Source organism: Chrysemys picta, chromosome 13 (assembly GCF_011386835.1).
Source record: "Chrysemys picta bellii isolate R12L10 chromosome 13, ASM1138683v2, whole genome shotgun sequence".
NCBI lineage: Eukaryota > Metazoa > Chordata > Testudines > Emydidae > Chrysemys > Chrysemys picta.
In genome coordinates, this window is record NC_088803.1 from 22757495 (window position 1) to 22776515 (window position 19021).

At 50.8% G+C, this 19021-nt stretch overlaps 1 protein-coding gene across 2 annotated transcripts in view; it reads right to left on the reverse strand.

Annotated features, from left to right (window-relative positions):
* The window catches only part of LOC101933973 (arf-GAP with SH3 domain, ANK repeat and PH domain-containing protein 2-like), a 102560-nt gene that overhangs the window by 68718 nt on the left and 14821 nt on the right, over positions 1 to 19021 (reverse strand). For both annotated transcript variants that reach the window (XM_065565611.1, XM_065565612.1), the window contains exons 2-4: positions 11724 to 11796; positions 10066 to 10211; positions 695 to 769 (exon numbers count right to left, since the gene is read on the reverse strand). In XM_065565611.1, coding sequence (XP_065421683.1) covers positions 695 to 769; positions 10066 to 10211; positions 11724 to 11796 — 294 coding nt within the window. The remainder of the gene's footprint in view (positions 1 to 694; positions 770 to 10065; positions 10212 to 11723; positions 11797 to 19021) is intronic.

The following is a 19021-nucleotide window of genomic DNA, read 5'->3' on the forward strand; positions in this document are numbered from 1 at the left end:
AAATCTCCTGGTTTGGCTTCAGTAGCCTCTGGGAGATAGAGCCTGATTCTGGGAGACTGCCAGCAAAACCAGGAGGGCCGGCAACCCTGGGACACGCACTCAACAGGGTCTCCTTGGGAGGCCCTGGGGACATGCACTCGCCTGAGGGCTCACTGGGAGGCCACGAGGACACACAGTCACCAGGGGAAGGGCTTTCTGGGAGACCAGGCACACTCAATGCAGGGGGCGTGCACACTCACCCAGTGAGGGAGCTGATTGGGAGGCCATGGGGAGTGCTCATGTGGTGGATGTAATGAGAAGCTATGAAGTATTTGGGGGTAAACAGGTTCTTTTGTTCCCAGGGGACTCCCCTTGGTTCAGCCAAAGGGCTGTAGGCAAATTGGGTCACAGAAGGGGGAGGAGTGAAGAGGTGGGCGGGGACATTGCCCTGCTGTCAATCACATCTATGCCTGCATCCAGGCTGGAGAGCAGCAGTGGCAGGTGGCTGTGAGCCAAGGCCCTGGAGACAGAGATGGAGTTTTCTGGAGGGCTCAGGAGCATTGCTGGGCCCAGCTGCTCCCACAGAGCTCAGAACCCAGCTCTAAGCACTGCTACTGCCTGCTGCTAGTGAAACGGGGGGGCAGGGAACATCCTTCAGCTGGTGCAGCCCCTCTCCCAGGGCCCATCCTGACAGGCCCGCTCAGCATCTACTCACCCCTTTGAGCTCTTTTAAGTCTCTCTTTACCAGCGAGTCCAAGGAAAAGTTAATGTTGTGAGACAAGCTCTGCAACTGGAAAGAAAAGAGAGAGACCCTGAAGCCTGCGTTGTGAGTGCCCCCAGCACAAAGCCAGGCAGCGGGTCTCACCCACTTTGCAGCCTACAGGAGGATCCCCCTCAGCGCTCTCATCCTGGACAACGGCTCCTTGGGGAAGCACTTATCTTACAGATTCTGTTGATTGCCATCTTTTCCCATGGGCCCTGATTCTGCAGCTGGAGGACAAACTCAGCAACCTCCACCCCAACTGGAGCAGGCAGGGTGTGGAGGTGTCAGGGGGAGCTCTGTCTCATCCCACGCACCCTCAGGCAGGAACAGGGGCTGAGACTCCCTGCTGGTTCCTCACATTGTGTGGGTAGCTCAGAGGTTGTGAGGGAAAAGCCGGTGTGCATTGGCAAAGGGCAGGGTGGAAAATATTCTCCCACAACCAAATCCAAGGGGATTTTCACCAGCCTTCTGTAACGCATATGTCTGTCCCACTCCAAACACAGAGCTTCCAGAGCAGTTCAGACAGAGAAAGAGAGTTTGATACGGGCAAAAATGTTGGCTACTTTTCATTTTCTTAATTCTCAAAAAAACCAATTCTGCTCATATTTGAAAGAAAAAAAAGCCCTCAGACAGAAACCAGAGCTGGAAAATTCCAGCCTGAAAGATGAAACTTGTCCAAGTTATAAGCAACTAAACAAGGGCCTCTAAAATGGATCCATTTAGCCAACCATAACTAGAGAGGTCACGTGCCAGCTCTAATTCCCAGACAGGAAACCTCATTCGCTTTCAGTTATCACTATACAAGGGATTTTTGAAACAAGACAAACACTGCAAGGAAAGGAGATTAAGTCATTTCACCATCTATTCTACTCTCTGAATATATCAGATACCCCAATAACTTCAAACCACAACCAAAGTCTAACTCAAAATGCAATTAAAACCTTAACTCTGACCCTTACAAGTGTGTTCCCAGCAGGGAGCGGATTCTGAGCAGGGTAATTCAGGAGTTGACAGAGTTACACAGGTGAAGAGGATCAGGCTCTGTATCATTTGTATTTCAGAAGAATCTGGAGGCTACAACCACGATGTGTTAGGTGCTGTACAAAGACATAATAAGAGCTAGCCCCTGCCCCAAAGGGCTACATTCACAAGGGGATTTTGATGCCTACCTGCCCTTTAGGGGCCCACGTCCAACATGCAGGCACCACTGGCATTCACAAAACCCCTGCTCAGCTGCCACATATATTCCCTACATTCCCAACAAGCATGCGCAAAACTGCCTATGTCCTGATGACAGTGCTGAGCAGCTCGGCACCCTCGCTCATGCCTAGCCCTGGGAGTCTCAAACAAGACATTCTCTATGTAGCTGTCCGCGGGGCCCAATCCAATAGGCATACTCAGAGCCTTCCTCTCCCAATACCCAATAGCCCGGTGGTAGGGCACTCCCTGGGGTGTAGGAGACCCAGGTTCAAATCTGCCTGACCTGGAGCAGGGATTTGAACCCAGAGCTCCCCCATCCCAGATGAGTGGTCTGGGCACAGCACCACCTCTGTCATTTTTTGTGAGCAAAGACCTAATTCCTTTTGCCGCTCCTTGGTATTTCCCACTGGCTGGCCCAAGTGGCTCCCCGCTCAGCATACTGGCACCTGAGCAACCCTTTCTTAGGCTCCCCGCTTCTCCAGGCATGCATGGGGAGCGGGGTGCCGAACTGGGGCTGAGGAATCCACAAGGTGGCCGGGTGACTAGGAGTTGGCGTTGCAATGCCCAGGTCCCCCTTGTGAATGTAGCCCAAAGCACTTAGCCCCATACAAACCATGACCCACACAGCGCTGCAGCTCTCGTGTCTCTTCCAATCTTTGGTAGTTTTCTTAAAGCCCCAGCTCCTCGAGTCATGTGAATAGGTGAGACCATCAGCTTCCATTAAAAAAGGAAGTTTCTAGTCCTCCTTGTTGTGGAGAAAAGCGTGGCAACACGACCTGAGTGCAGCCCACAGGCTCAAAAGCAGAAGGCAGAGTGAAAGAACCAGTTTATGTTTTTAAATCTCATGACTGTTGGAAGGCCTAACTCAGGCTTTTTAAATACTTGGGAGAAAGGACACTGGCTGAACTTCGCCGATGGACTTGGAAAAAATCAAACCCTGGGAGAGGAGCCTGTCTCAGTTCAGGGCAGGTCAGCTGGATCCCGCAGTAAGGGCAGCCACTCTGGGCATTCAGCTCCCTAGTTAATTGCCTTTCCCAACACAGACCAGCTGCCCTAGGACACCTGTTTGCTTTCTCTTCAGAGACAGAGAACAGTGCAATTGCTACAGATACAAGTTACCACCAAAAATGAATAAAAAAGTAAAGATTTGATCAATTATAGATCAGTACGAGTTTCAGAAGTATTAATTTTAAGTTAAAAAATAGTACAAATGGAAGCAACAAAAATGAAACTTCACACACATTTTCAGAAACATAACACCAAACAATGGTGTATTAATTCAGTATAATATCCATCAGCCCTATCTTATCAGTGGGAGGAGAGTGTTTGTTTCCTCACTATACAAAGTAATGGAATTTGGCATTGCTGTGTAGGAAGGAAAAGACGTAAGTCATCTTCAGTAGAAAGCCAGGAGCAATACTTCGAATTGCGGTTAATGCTGACTCGCATAGTTAGGTGGCTGAAAAAGGAGCGAGGGCTTTAAAAGCCCCATGTGTTAACTCACAAAACTCAGATCCCACCGATAACCACGTGAAAACCGCAATTTAAGTCTGTTAATGAATGCTGCTATCCGATCATTAGCAATGAGAACATTTGCATCTCGTCCCTGAAGTGCCACATTCAGAGAATTCAGTCACTCAAATATATCAGCCAGATATGACAACAAGGATATCCCATGAATGTCACTGAAATGCTGTACAAGTGGAGAGGTATTGGCAAGAAGAATACGGACTTCCTCACGCAGTTCACATGGATGTCCAAGGGCAAAGTGCTGACAAGACTAACAAACTTTTACATGTAACAACAACTGTGTGAAGTTTGCCTCCATCTCTTTGCATAAAATGTCAAAAATCCTTGAATTAAACCAGTTGCGACTTTATAAAGTTTATAATTTTTACTGCCACTGAAAGACCATTGCTGAGCTCCTCTGGCATCATCTTAACAGCCAATGCCTGTCTGTGGACCATACAATGATTCCAGGTAGCTGTAGGGGCCACTTCTTGTACCTTGCTCACAATCCTGCTATGCCATCCTGTCATAGACCATGCTCCAGTGCTGCAAATTCCAAAACAACATCCCCAGTCAAGACCAGTGTCTTGGACAAAATTATTTAATAGTTTTAAAAGTTCTATATCGGTTGCTTGTGTTGGAAGTGGACGGCAAAACAGAAATTCCTCTTAATTCTGTTGCTGTAGCAATTTGACTATACATCAGTAGCTGTGCAGTACTTGATCTATCTAGCTGAATTGAATAATATGGGCTCTGACGAATACTTTCTAGGAGCGTCTCTTTTACATCGGGGCCATCTCCACAACACAGCGTGAAACTGTGTCATTGGAAAACGGGATCACGTCTAACTGTGATGCTGCTTTCTCTCCTATCATGACCGTGCATGTATATCCGTTGCACCTGGAAGTAGTAGTTTCTCACTTACGTTGTGTGGCCTACCAGCTTTGGCAATGCGCAAAGCCACATAGTAAGAAACCTGAGTAGCCTTCATGTTAATACTTCAACAACTTTTGTCCTATTCACTCATGGAGCTTCCTCTGAAAAAACTCTCTAGGTTTAGCTACTCAGGTAGCATGTCTTGTTTTGAGATCCTGGCGTAGCTTGCAGGGCAGCATACTGTCATTTGCCAGTTCTTCACCACATACAACACATTGAAGCTGCTGGACCCGCTCCATATAAAGCTCAGTTTGAAATAAGCTTTGTCATATTTTCAGCTTTTGCATTTTGCTGGAACGTTTGCTGCTGCCCTCACTTCGGCTTGTGTTGTACACTTTACTCCCTTTGTCACAAAGCCATCCATTTCTCGTGTTAGCTCTTTCTCGCTATAAGCGTGTTGCTGCTAATGGTTTTAAGTTCTTGGGGGGAAAAACCACACAAAGGACTTGTCACAGTTGCTAAGAGAGCCCTGTGTGGGACTAGTGAAGAGCCCTGCAGTGCCCGGTGTGGCTGTGGCTCCCCCTGTCTCCGTGGGGCAGGCTGCGGCTCTGGTGGCGGGAGCCAGGGCTGAGAGCCAGAGTCGCAACCTGCCCTGCTGTGACAGCGGGAGCCCAGGCTGAGAGCTGGAGCTATTAAAACACACACACACACACACACACACACACATACATACAGAGAGCTTGCGCCTCCCTTTACACATTCCCATGCCTCTCTTGGGAGGTGTGGCCCATACTTTAAGAACTGCTGTTCTATACCCATTACCTCAGAGGCCTCATGGACTGTGGAAAACCTCCAACCAGTTCCCCATTGAGCTGACGCCTCAATATAGGTTATGTTCTCTTTCTTTTGAGCTGCCAGAAACCTTCTCCAATACGCTTCAGGGGTCAGTTTAAACTTCAGCCACAAAGCTTGTTTTCAATTATCATAATCTTTGCAGTCTTCCCATAAGGGTAAAGATGTCCAGGGCCTTTGCCCAGAAAGCAGTGGAGCCAGGTCCCTTACCATGTTCCCTTGTCCGAGCTTATTTAATTCACATAGCAAGGAAGTCATTTGGAGTCTATGCCACTCACGGGCACAGGTCCATGGTGTCTGGCTCCACCTACTGGACAATGGTTCTGCTGCCACAGTTTCTCCATCTTGATCTGATATTGATGCTCCCTGTCCTTTTCTCTCTTCTACTGCTGGTACTGGCACTAACGTTGGGTCTTAGGGTACGTCTATACTTACCTCCGGGTCCGGCGGTAAGCAATCGATCTTCTGGGATCGATTTATCGTGTCTTGTCTAGACGCGATAAATCGATCCTGGAAGTGCTCGCCGTCGACGCCGGTACTGCTGCTCTGCGAGAGGAGTACACGGAGTCGACGGGGGAGCCTGCCTGCCACGTGTGGACCTGCGGTAAGTTCGAACTAAGATAGTTCGACTTCAGCTACATGAATAACGTAGCTGAAGTTGCGTATCTTAGTTCAAAGTGGGGGGTTAGTGTGGACCAGCCCTTACTGGCACTGCTGCGGGTCCCAGACTGCTCTCTCTTGCTCTAGATCTGCAAGCTGCTGGGTTTCCAGATGCACTCTGTCCCTCTCCAGCTGAAGCCTCTTCTGCTCTACCTGTTGGGCATCCAGCACTCCTCTTGCAGTGGTGGCCTTGGTCTGGATGGAACACAGTAGCTGACTGTCAGCCTCTTCCCTGTTTCTCTCCAGGGCGTTGAGTCCAAATTTCTCCCTGTCTGCTGGGCCCTCTGTCAGTCGACTGGATGTTCTCTGTGAACATGGACCATCATTCCTTGACATTAGAATATAGCAAATCAACTAAATATGATTTTGTTCTATCTTCAGGGTTAATCTCCCTTTCTCTGCATAGCTCAACAACAGATTTTTCTTCAGTTGTCCATAATTCATTTTCCCCCATCTCCCTTTTCACTGTTCCTTTCCCCAGAGAGACTACTGAGGCTTTTTTTCCTCTGTGCCTCTCCTGTCTAAGTAACTTGCTTTTGCTGCTGTTGGCATTTATGCAGTTGACACTGTTAAGAGATCCCACCAATGCTGCCACCATAGAGATTGTGGTTCAGGGTGGCTGCACCTGGATTTCCCCTTTGTGGTTCAGCAAGGGCACCCACTCTCACGCTGGTAGCTCCCCAGCCATTGCCTTTTTGGGTGGAGACCCCTCTGACCCAGGGTATTCCCAGGCTTCACAGCTCCCTGTCTTCACTGTGTCATTCCCAGCACAGACTGGTTGCCCAAGGACACCTGTTTGCTTTCTCTTCAGCAGGGCCGGCTCAGGCTTTTTTGCCGCCCCAAGTGGCGAAGGAGAGAAAAAAAAAAAGCCGCGATCGGCGGCAGCTCTACTGCGCCGCTTCATTCCTCATCTCCGAGAGGGACTGAGGGACCCGTCGCCGAATTGCTGCCGAAGACCCGGACATGCCGCCCCTTCCCATTGGCTGCCCCAAGCACCTGCTTCCTTCCCTGGAGCCAGCCCTGCTCTTCAGAGACAGAGAACAGTGCAATTGCCACAGATACAAGTTACCACCAAACTCTTCCTAAGCAGGCCAAGTATATTCCATAGGTACAAAGCATTACCAAGAAAACAGTAAAAGAACAAAAGAACCTACCCGCATGCTAATAAGCTCACCAGAGTTACCCCAACTCCTTTTAATACCGCACCCTAGGAGCATCCTTGTGGTTACAAGGTCATCAGAGCTTCAGCTCAGAGCAAGCACCCAGTCATATGAGGCTTCAGTAGGCCAAGTCTTTGCAACCCTCCCCTAAGGACTGGGGCCCTCCAGGGTCCAGGGGTCCTGCCCATTTGCTGGAGTAGGGAGAAGGCCCTGAGACAGGTTAAACCCCAGGCTTTTATGCAAAAGTCTTTTCTTTGTCTGATGGGCTCTGGAGAATCCAGTCTGCACAAGCATATGCAGCTCTCCCCAGGGGGTGACTTCAAAGGGCTGGGAATGGAGGAGGTACATTAGTATCCCCCCTCCCTGCTAGAGAAGGGGCACACACAGCCACAACAACACAGCCACAACTGCATTTTTCATACTGTGCCCAAAGGTGTTAACCCCAATTTCATACGGTTTAACTTAACTCAATAAAGCTTATCTTCATTCCATCAGGTTCGTCAGGATATTGCAAATCTGTCACAGAGCCTCCTCGACTGGGACAGAATATATTAGATGAAAGCTGTCAGTAGGCTCAAACCAGAGGGCTCAACCTGCAAACACTTGCCACTAGGACTGTCACTTACTCCCATCCAGAAACTGCTCCCAGTAGGAACTGCAGGCTCAGCACTTATCTTTCTTTTTGTAGGTGTCGGTGTGGTTGGGGCCCTGTACTGCACAAGACCATAGTCATCAAATTTGCTGCAGAACTCACCACTTATGCAGAGCTGGGCTCCAAAACCGGAGTTTCCACTTTTTTTAAATGAACGTAGTTAACCTTGAGTATGACTGATGTAGTGTGGCATGCCTGAGTCTGCAGACAGCCTGAAACAGTAACTCTGAAAGGTGTGAACTGCCCCATTTATCTCAGTCAGGGCCCCGGTGACTCTGATTCTGTGGCCAAGTAATCTGGCCATGGAATTCACCATTCTGCCATGGAATTCACCATTTTCCTGCAGCTAGGTGCCTGACATTTATTTTTGTCTCCCTGCCCTGCTTGGACCTGCCTGTAGCTGCCACTTTCTCTTTAGCTCCTCGCACAAGGGGTCTTAACTAGACACCCGTGTACGCTCCCTGCATTGCTCCATGGAGACAGGCAGCAGGGACTGGGGAGCCAGAGCAGGAGTCCTGCCTGCAGGGAGGGGATAAGGGGAGCAAGAGGTGGGGCTGGGCAGCTGGGCTGCCTGCAGAATAGTCCAGTGAATGGTGCTGGGCCCATGGAGAGCAGAGCTAAAAGCCCTTCCTTGAACAGTACTGCAGCGACACAGCTGCACCACAATAGCACTCAGTGAAGATGCTGCTGACGCCAACAGGAGAGCTTCTCCTGCCGGCGTAGGTACGGCACCTCCCCGAGAGGCGGGAGCTAGGTAGCTATTGTCCCTCCCTACTATTGCAGGGCAGAGCAATGGCACCTGTAGTTCAGTTGCCTAACACTTTCTATTATAAACAGTTCCTGCAGCTGTGGTGAAGAGCTCTAATGCCCCCAGGGCTTGCATTAGCATTTTGGAATTTGGCAAGAGGATGGGCCCAGGCCCAGGGAGGGATCTAGTGGGGACCTCATGGAATCTGTTCAGATTTGCTTGTGTTACACACTGTTAAAAATCACCACTGCCTGCCGACGATTCACACAGCCAGCTTGGCCTGGGCTTGCTCCCAAGCTCCCCCAGTGTTCCCTTTGCATTGCACATGCTCTACCCCACACCTAGCTTCAGAAGCCCACATGGCATGGAACCCGCACACAGGGCACAGCCAAAACGGATCCGCCTCCTGCTGCTGCCCATCGAAACAGCCTCAGTCTCTGCTGAACCCTGACAAATACAGAGCTGAAATCAGGCTGGCTCCCCGGCGTTGTTATAACAAGTATTAGAATTATAAGAATCATAAGAATGTGTTTAATGCTCAGACTTTATTGAATGCTCATGCGTAGCTGCCTGCACCAATCTCACCTTTACCATCGTATCCCAGATTGGATAGTGATATTTGAGCAGTTTGTCTTGTGAGTCTCTAGGACTGTGTAAATGACCAAACAGGAGAGAGCCACTGACTAGTATGAAGGGCTGACCTCTAATAAGTGTTTCTCCCTTCCCAAAAGGAAGGGGTAATCCATACCAGATGGACAGTTGTGGGATACTGCAAAAAGAAGACAAAATATTTTGTTGTTGTTCTGCTTCTCCCCATGAAGATGAGCCAGGCAAGTGGACTCCTCCCATCAACTGAACTGAGTTTGCAGATCACAGCACATGGCAGGAAGGAGATAAAAATGCCAAACAAAAGGAACCTGAGATCTCTTTGCTGCTTGAACTCTGGGGGACAAAGATTTCAAGGCATAAGCAAAGGATCCCCAGCTGCTTAGCGTGGGTTAGCCCTAAGGAACATATAGCGCTGATTATAGAAGCTTTTATTATCTTTTGGAACTTAAGCTTGGAACTCATTTGTGTATCTATGTTTACCTACTTTCACCTTGTAAATAACTCTTGTTTCTTTTTCCTAGTAAATATATCAGTATATAGCTTATTATAGGACTGGCTACAAGCATTAACTTTGGTGTGAGATCTAAGGTGCGACTGACCTGGGATAAGTGACTGGCCCTTTGGGACTAGGAGTAGCCTGAGTATTGCTGTGATTCTTGGTGTAAGGGACCAGCTATCACAAAGGCAGGCTCACCTAGGTGACAAGACAGATGGGAGTAGCCAAGGGGACTGTATCTGACTCCATGGTTAGGCTGTTGTAGTGCCTGAGGATTACACCTGATACTTGGTTGGTGATATCTGAGTATAGAACTCCCCACCAATGTGGGGTTTAGGCCCTGCACCCTAACAGCCTGCCTTGAGGGGGGACTCACGCTCTGAGCACTGCAGGCAGCATTACAACAACTCAGTCCACAATTACACCATCACATGCTATTTTGTCCATATGACAGTGGCTTCATTTCTGGGTGAGGAAACCAACTGGGCCCCTCTACCCCTGACATACGCCCTGTGGCTGGGAGAGCACCCAGGCCTGGGGCACTTGGGCAGCAATTCTTACCAGACCCTTGACTGGGGCCAGCAGCTCCCGGGAGAACTCGGCAAAGGAGAGGAAGGCACCGGCCAGTTGCTCGTCACCATCACTCTGGTAGTTTGCAGAGAATTTTTCCTGGGCTGCAATATGAGCTTCTATGTGGCTAGCGAGATCTAAGCACAGAAACACCAAGCCCCAATCAACATGGATAAGGAGAGCAGAGAAGGAAGCTACCATCGGCTGTCCAGTCATCCACACCTCAACCCCCTTCCCAGACAGCTGTCAGCGTCTAGGCCAGAGTAGGACAGGGCTGGAAGGGGGAGTCAAGTGGGAGAGAGAATCACTGGGTCTGGGGGGGGTGGACAGGTGAGTGCAGGGGGAAGGTGGGGATTGGGGGTGAGGGGAGCAGGGGCGGGGCTAGGGGGCTGGGGCAGAGCAGCAATGTGGGGATGGGACAGGTGAGTGGGGCAAGCCAGGGGAAGTATTGGGGGATGTGCAGATGAGTGAGACAGAGCAGGGTTGGGGTGTGGGGAGGGACAAGGCCGGGCTGAAGGGTGGGGCAGGTGAGTGAGGCAGAACAGTGGCAGGGCTGGGGGATGGGGCAAGACAGGGGTGGGGGTGGGGTGAGTGGGGCGGTCAGGGAGGGGCAAGGCAGGGATGGGCAGGTGAGTGGGGCAGAGCAGGAGGTGACGGTGTGTGTGTGTCTCCTACAGCCCCTCTCCCGTGATGCGAGAGGACCTTGCACCAGGGCAGTTGGAGCCAGTGGGCTCCCGCTCTGGGCACTGGGCACAGAAGGTGCCCTTGAGAAACAGCCTCTGGCAAGGTTCCACCCCCTGCCCCCAGCCCTGGCTGTGCCCCTCGGCAGCAGCAGCAGAAGCAGCGGCGTTACCTCCTCCTGCTCCTGGCACACTGCAGGGTCCCCGGGCTAATGCTCCGGTCAACGCAGGGGTGGCAGGGGAGGAGGATGAAGCTCCAGCGCAGAGCTAGCTCCCATCCAGCCCCATCAGCGGAGTGAGGGAGCTGGGCTGGGGCAGGGGAACAGCCATTCCTTTCACCTTGGCACTTGCTCCCTATCAGCTCCGTGCTCACTGGGCTGGGCAGGGAGCACCAGGGCCTGTTGGCACTAGTGACCCCAGGCCCGTTTGGGCTGGGAGATGCGGAGGAGCTGGGTGGCGCAAGCAGGGGCGTGTAAGCCGAGCTGGGTGGCACAGTGGGGTTTGGTGATGCCATGGCTACTAGTTATGCAATGCCATTCTTATTGCTGGGGGTGGTCTCTGCCCCTCAGCTGCTCACCAAGCAGAGGGCATTGCTGTGGGGCCGTGGCTGGGGTGCATGCTGCTCACAAGGGTGCTGCCTGGCCTGGCCTGCCCCATTTCCCGCTCATGCCCAGCACTCATTGCAGGGTATCTGAGAGGAGGGCAGAAAGGCAGCTGAGGCCAACCCTGATGTCCACTGCAAAGCTGGGAGGAAGGCTCAGGGCTGGATAGCAGATGGCAGTGAGGAGTGTGGAGAGAGCAGCAGGACTGGGGGACTCCCCTGCAATGGGAGGGATTCCAACACACCCAGAAACAGGCACAAATGTGGGGGCATGTCTCCAAAACCCCAGCTCCCCCTGCCCACTCTCCAGTCCAACAGACAAGCCTCCTTCCCCCTGGCCCACTCTGGGTCTCCGGCTCTGCTCTCACCTTGTCCAGAAGCATGCTCTGCTTTGGTGGCTTTCCTCATTTTTTGCAATACAGCTCGATCAGAATCCAAGGCCTAGGAACAACAAAAGAGGTTTTGTGGGTTTCTACCTGCCAAACCCTCTAAACATGAGACTAGACCCAGCCACATTGCAGATGGGCTACACAGCCAGGAGGTGGCTTGCTTTATACAGCCTATGGGCACCATCCAGCACACCCCAGGGCCCAAGGAGCACACACTGCCCTGCCCAGCCTCTGCTCATTTGTCCATCCTGCTTGGTTTGAGGGAAGCTGCTAGAAGGATCCCTAATAACCAACAGCCCGGTTGTTGCTCATACCCTGCTCTTTCCTAGGGTTACCATCCGTCCGTATTTCCCCAGACATGTCCGGCTTTTGCATCTTTAAATAGCCGTCCGGGAGGAATTGGTAACAAGGTTAAAAGGTCCGGGATTTTTCCCCCTCCCCTCCACGCAGAGTGCGGCTGATTGGGTGGCTGGGCCTGATTGAGCTGCTCCCATTGGCCTCCAGCAGCCAGAGCCCCTCCCCTGCTCCCTGCAGCCCGGTGTAACGACACAAACAGCCCCACCAGCAGCGTGTTTTGCCTACATGTGCGTGAAGCCAGCATCTGACCGGCATGGGCATGGTAAGGGGAGTCCTGGGGGGCAGTCAGGGAGCAGGGGGAAGGTTGGATGGGTCCCCGGCCTTCACCTGCCACCCCCCCCCCGCCTCTCCCATGTCTGCTTGTGGTGCCCACATTCCTATGCCCTCCCGGCAGCAACTGCTGTCTGCTGCCCCAGGGTCCTAGTGCCCCCCATCCACTCATGGCAAGGCAGGCTGCCCTTACCCTGCCCTTCCACCCTAACTCTGAGCCTCTCCAATGCCCCAAACCCCTCATCCCCCCCCGCACCCTAATCCTCTGCCCCAGCCCTGAGCCCCGTCCTGCATCATGAACCCCTCATCCTCAGCCCCAACCCTCATCCCCCCGCACCCTAATCCTCTGCTCCATCCGTGAGCCCCCTCCTGCATCATGAACCCCTCATTCTCAGACCCAACCCTCATCCCCCTGCACCCTAATCCTCTACTTCATCCCTGAGCCCCCTCCTGCATCATGAACCCCTCATCCTCAGACCCACAGCCCTCACCCCTGCACCCCCTCCTATCCCCAAACTCCCTCCCCTTCCCACACATCCCCTCCTGCCCTCAAACTCCCTCCCAAAGCCTGCACCCCCTCCCTTTGCACCACCTCCCACCCCCAAACTCCATCCCAGAGCCTGCACCCCTCACTCCCTCCTGCACACCCACCCCCTGCCTCAGCCCGGAGCCTGCACCCAACACCCAAACTCTATCCCTGCACCCCTCCTGCACCCTAATCCCCAGACCAGGACCTGTACCCCAGACCTCCTCCCCCCACCCAACTCCCCTCCCAGGCAGATGTGGGGGGCGGGTTCTGGGCACCACCAAAATTTCTACAAACCTGCCACCCATGTGAGTGGATAAGGGTCGGGGCAGACAGGGGACAGGTAGGGTCCTAGGGGGGCAGTTAGGGTGGGGGGTTCTCAGGAGGGGGCAGTCAGGGGACAAGAAGCAGGGCGGGTTGGGGGTTCTGAGGGGGGCAGTCAGGGGGTGGGAAGTGGGAGGGAGTGGATGGGGGCAGGGCGGGGCTTCCCCCCCCCCAGTGTCCTCTTTTTTGATTGTGGAAATATGGTAACCCTATCTTTCCCCTCTTTACACACAAAATACTGCAGCTGGGGTTTTCAACAGTCATGGCTAGACCCACAAAAGGCCTTATCTGTGGGTATTCTGGGGGACACACACCAGCTAGCCCGTCCCCAAAACTCCTGACCTGCTAACCCACAGCTGTCTTTTGCGAGGGTTTAGACATGCTCAGAGCACACCAGCATCAGGACTTGGCAGCTTCCACATGCCCAACTGCAAAAACTTAGGGGCCTAGGGAATTTAGGTGGCAGCCGAGTGAGGGTTTGGACGATCTCAGCAGTGCCTAAGTGTTGGACTTAGGGCCTATGTCCCTTTGTGGATCTAGCCCTCAGTGCCCAAAGCTCACTGCACCCAACTCCTGCAGGAACTTTTGCCCATCTCAGCCCATGCTCCAAGTACATTATTAAGGTAGCAACATCCTGCACTCCAATGCCAGGATTACAATTGCCTGGGTAACATATGACAAAACCATGGTTAAGACAGTTTAAATAGCCCTAAACCAAGCATTGCAAACCCAAGCAATTCAGAGTTAAGGTTACACTTGCCAGAAATCCCCATCTGTTAAGGTAAGAAAGGGTAGGGCACCCACAGACCCTAACTCTGCCATGTCACAGCCGGGGTATGGGGGGCCAGACCTAGAAATCAGAGCCAGAGTCCGCTGCAGGAGACAAACTGGAGATTCGAACCATGAGTCGGGCCAGGTTAGGATACCAGAGGGTCAGAGGCAAACTGGACTCAGAAACCACAAGTCAGATGCCAGAAGTCAAGCCAGGTTGGATGCCAGGAATGAAGCTGGGGGAGCAGGGACCACAAGGCACACAGTCTAGAGCAGGGTGTAGCCCAGTTGCTCAGACAGCTCCCTGTCCCTGCTGATAGCTTCAGCAGGCCAGTGGCTAATCAACCACCATGGAACTCTACCAATTGGACCTCAGGGGTGGAGCCTCACACTGGGGCTGGGCTTCACGGGGCCCAGTAAGTGCTAGCCAGCAGGCTGCCAAGTGGAGGGTTGGAGGCTCCCCTACAGACCTGGGTTCAAGACATGAGGGTCAGGATACACCATGAGAGGAAAAATGATGGTGTCTTTCAATCAGTGTAATCTAAACAAGGCTCACAATCCCACGCTGCCTTAATGATAATTGTATGGCTATTGCAGGGCAGCATTAAGGTGCCTTGTTCCACCCCAGCCTTCCTGTGTGACTTGGACAAGTCACCCATCTCTCTGCTCCCTGATGGCACTATGGGGAGTGGGCACTGCCCTGCCTTACAGGGGTGGGTGAGGACACATTAGATTAATGGATTTTAAGGTCATCGAGTCTGACCTCCTGCATAACACATGGTATCCCTGCATTAGTTACTCCTGTTCTAAATCCTCTGGCTGAGGTTGAACTACAGCAGATCTTAGAGAAAAACATCCAATCGCTATTTAAAGATTGCCAGTAATGGAGACTACACCACAACCCTTAGGAAGCTGTTCCACTGGTTAATTACTCTAACAAATTTACATCTTAGTTCCAGCCTGAATGTGTCTAGCTTCAACTTCCAGCCATTGGATTGTGTCAGACTTCTCTCTGCTAGATTGAAGAGCCTATTATCAAATATTTGTTCCCCGTGTAGATATTTACAGACTGTATCAAGTCCCCCCCTTAACCTTCTCTTTGTTAAACTAACTAGATTGAGCTCCTTGAGTCGATGACTGTAAGACCTGTTTTCTAATTTCCGAAGGCTCTGAGGTGCTCAGATATTACACCCATTGGGACCAGAAAAGTACGTAAGAGAGAGATGGCACATTCAAGGCCACCTTACACATCACCAGAGAAGAAGGGAAAAGTTATGATTTGCTGAATATGATTATCTTATTTGTGTGCATGTATCATTTTTGCATTTAAAGTTGACTATGACATAGAATATTGACTATGTAGCTGTATTTCAAACGTAGTGACACCTGAGTGACATCATCTGTAGGTAAGATGCTTCCAGTCTAGACAGCTGTTTGGGGAGGGTCTTGTTCAAGGTAATGGGCCTTAGGAGAAGCTTATCCCCCATGTGGAGAGCCTTCCTGAGAACGCTCCAGACGGCCTATGGGTAACGGCTGCTATGACTCAGCAGGGTGTTAGCATATAAGTCTGTTTGTTAGCCTGGGATAGATTTTTGGGTTTGACTTTTTGATACTCTTATATCTTACACTAATATGTGTAAACAAAAACTGTGTATATTGCTTCTGCCTAGTCAGATGGGTTTGTTAGTACAATGGGAACAGATAAAAGCGGTTAAAGTGTTACTTGAACGAACACTTGAAGATTGCCTCAACCCTTATCTCAAGGCAAAGTCAAGCAACCAGTTGGGAGGGGCAAAGGGCAATTTGGGGGAAGGTATAAAACACTAAAAGACCAAAGAAATGCCTGTCCCTGACCATACGACAACCTCACTCCTTACCCCTCCCATGGGGTACAAAAGGATTGAGACGAAGACCCCAGACCCAAAATGGAATATGATGCTAAGTTATAAGGGGTGGGATTGTGGATGTGCATTTCAGGTATAATTATGCCTGCTGAGGAGGGGGAGAGGGAACACTGAGGCATCAGAGTTATGGGACACATGCTTGCTGGAAAATAATCCCAATAAACATCCCATTGCCTGCACTTTGGACTGCTGGTCTTCTGCTTTCTGTCTGCGTGACAAGAACCAGGGGAGAGGGTGAAGGGAAAGCCCTCTAACACAAGGTATACAAAGGCATGTGACCAGATGACATGACACTGATCTCTATTTTGGGTGCCTGTATTTTTCCACAAACTGGTCTGGGAACCAAGTTTGAAACAAAGAGTTCCCGCCATACAGAAAAGCTATATAAGGCCGGGAGTGACATCATCTCTTGTTCTTCACTCCCCCACAACTCATCATCTGAGAGAAGCTCTGGAAGAAAAGGACTTGGAATGGGGGTGGGGAGCCCAAGCTGCAAAGCAAGTGCAGCTTGTTCCTTGAGAATCTGCAAACCTGCTTGTATTATCAGCCACGGTGAGTGATTGCTAATTCATATCTGTTGGAGCTGACCACAAATTACCTTGGGCTGTTGTTACAGAATGGTTTGGGGAAACTAGTAGTGGACTGGCTTTGACCAGCTGGGCTGGCTTGCAGCCACTCGACTGGATAAACAAGTAAATTGATAAGGAAGGCCAGAGAGTGTTGAGTGTGGGAATGGAGAGCAGTTGTGTTACCTGCCAGAGCCTGCTTGTGGGTTATGACAGACCCAGACCAGTGGGGTACAGGAGTCTGATAGAGGATAAATATACTGGTCACTGGATGAATAGTTTTCTGTTCCCTGAGTGACCAGAGAAGGGGCTGCTCTAGAGTAATCAGGAACCTGCTAGAACCAGTTAAGGCAGGCAGGCTAATTAGGACACTTGGAACCAATTAAGAAGAAGCTGCTAGAATCAATTAAGGCAGGCTAATCAAGGCACCTGGGTTTTAAAAGGAGCTCACTTCAGTTTGTGGTGTGAGGAGCTGGGAGCAAGAGGTGCAAGGAGCTGAGAGGGTATATTGCTGGAGGACTGAGGAGCACAAGTGTTATCAGACACCAGGAGGAAGGTCCTGTGGTGAGAATAAAGAAGGTGTTTGGAGGAGGCCATGGGGAAGTAGGCCAGGGAGTTGTAGCTGTCATAGGAGACTCTATAGACAGCTGCAGTCCACAGGGCCCTGGGCTAGAATCCGAAGTAGAGGGTGGGCCTGGGTTCCCCTCCCAATTGACCTGGACTGTGGGTTCTTCCAGAGGGGAAGGTCTCTGGGCTGTTCACCAACCCACATGGTGAATCTCTGCGGCAAGAAAATCCGCCAATAAGTGCAGGACCCACCAAGATAGAGGAGGAACTTTGTCACAGGGTGAATCCACCCCCCACCCCCGAAGGAGATGATGATAAAAGCAGCTATGAGAATTGCTTTAGATGAACAGTTTCACCTGTGGACCCTGACCTTGCGGGTGCCTGGGAATTCCCCATGCTGGAGCAGCACCTGCTACGAGCCCTCAAGGACAAGGCTGGAGGGTCCAGGACTGCCTGTAGCAGAAGGGGGTGTAAGCATTGATTCTTGCCTGCCTGCTTGGTTGCTGGAAAGCATGTATTTAGTAACGTGTGAAGGCTGGGAAGCTTCTTATACTTTAGCAATAAAACCGGTTATACTTATACACCTGCTGTGGCTTAATTGAGTGTATCCGAGCCCCCCTCATCCCCTTTGGCTTGACAATAACCAATCTTTCTAGTATTTTAGACTTAGTTTGCAGTTTTGTTTATTTACTAAGTAACCTGCTTTGATCTGTTTACTATCACTTCTAGTAACTTAAAACTATATTTGTGTAGTTAATAAACTTGTTTTATGTTTTAATCTAAACCAGTGTGCCTTTACGTGAAGTGTCAGGGGAAAGCCTCAGCTTGGTTAACACAAGTGTGCATTGTCCTCTCCATATTGAGGGAGGAGTAGGGTGAGCAGATAGCAAATGTAAAAATTGGGACAGGGGTGAGGGGGTCATAGGTGCCCATATAAGAAAAAGCCCCCCAAATCAGGACCGTCTCTATAAAATCGGGACATCTGGTTGCCCTAGGGAGGGGTGAACTATTTATGAGCTTACATTGTACAGACCCCTGTGCAGTGCAAAATGGTATAATTTTGGGTTTATACTCCAATGGGGGGGGTGCAAGCCTGGGAAATTGGCTGTTGTCTCTTGTCTGTCTATGAGTGGCTTAAGTAAGCACTCAGGTAGCTTACTTGGGTGTGTGGCGCCACCTGCTGTTGTGTTGGGTGGTAACAGGGCCTGGAGAGGCTAAATCATCAACAAAGTAGGGTGAGAGGGGATGACCCAGCTGGCTGGTTAGAGGGGTGCAGTGGTTCTCACAGCTCTCAGACTGCACTGGGGGTGACAACCCATCACAAATAGTTCTGACCCATTCTCATGCAGTGACAGTCATTCCCTCTGGGAAAAGCACACAAATTTACTCCTCATTTCTTGGGCTCATGCAGATGCCTGAGAGTCCTCCTTAGGGAAGAGGCCAAATTTACCATTCTTGGGGTGGAACAGCTTGTAGCCAGGCAGCACAGCGACTCATGAACACTTGTGCCATCACCAATTTCCTTGGCATCAAGGAAGGCCCACAAAAAAAAAGTAATTTTCAGAGATTTCTGCTCAAATTCTTTGAGTGGGTCAACAAATGTGGACTACGGTGATCCAGTGGATATAGTGTACGTGGACTGTCAGAAAGCCTTTGACAAGGTCCCTCACCAAAGGCTTTTAAATTAAGCAGTCACAGGATAAGAGGGAAGGTCCTCTCCTGGCTCAGTAACTGGTTAAAAGACAGGAGACAAAGGGTAGGGATAAATGGCCAGTTTCTACAGTGTAGAGAGGTAAATAGCAGGGTTCTGTAGTGGGACCAGTGTTCAATATATTCATAAATGATTTGGAAAAAGGGGTAAACAGTGAGGTGGCAAAGTTTGCAGACTATACAATATTACTCAAGAGAGTTAAATCCAAGTCTGACTGTGAAGAGTTACAAAGGGCTCTCACAAAACTGGGTGACTGGGAAACAAAATGGCAGAGGAAATTT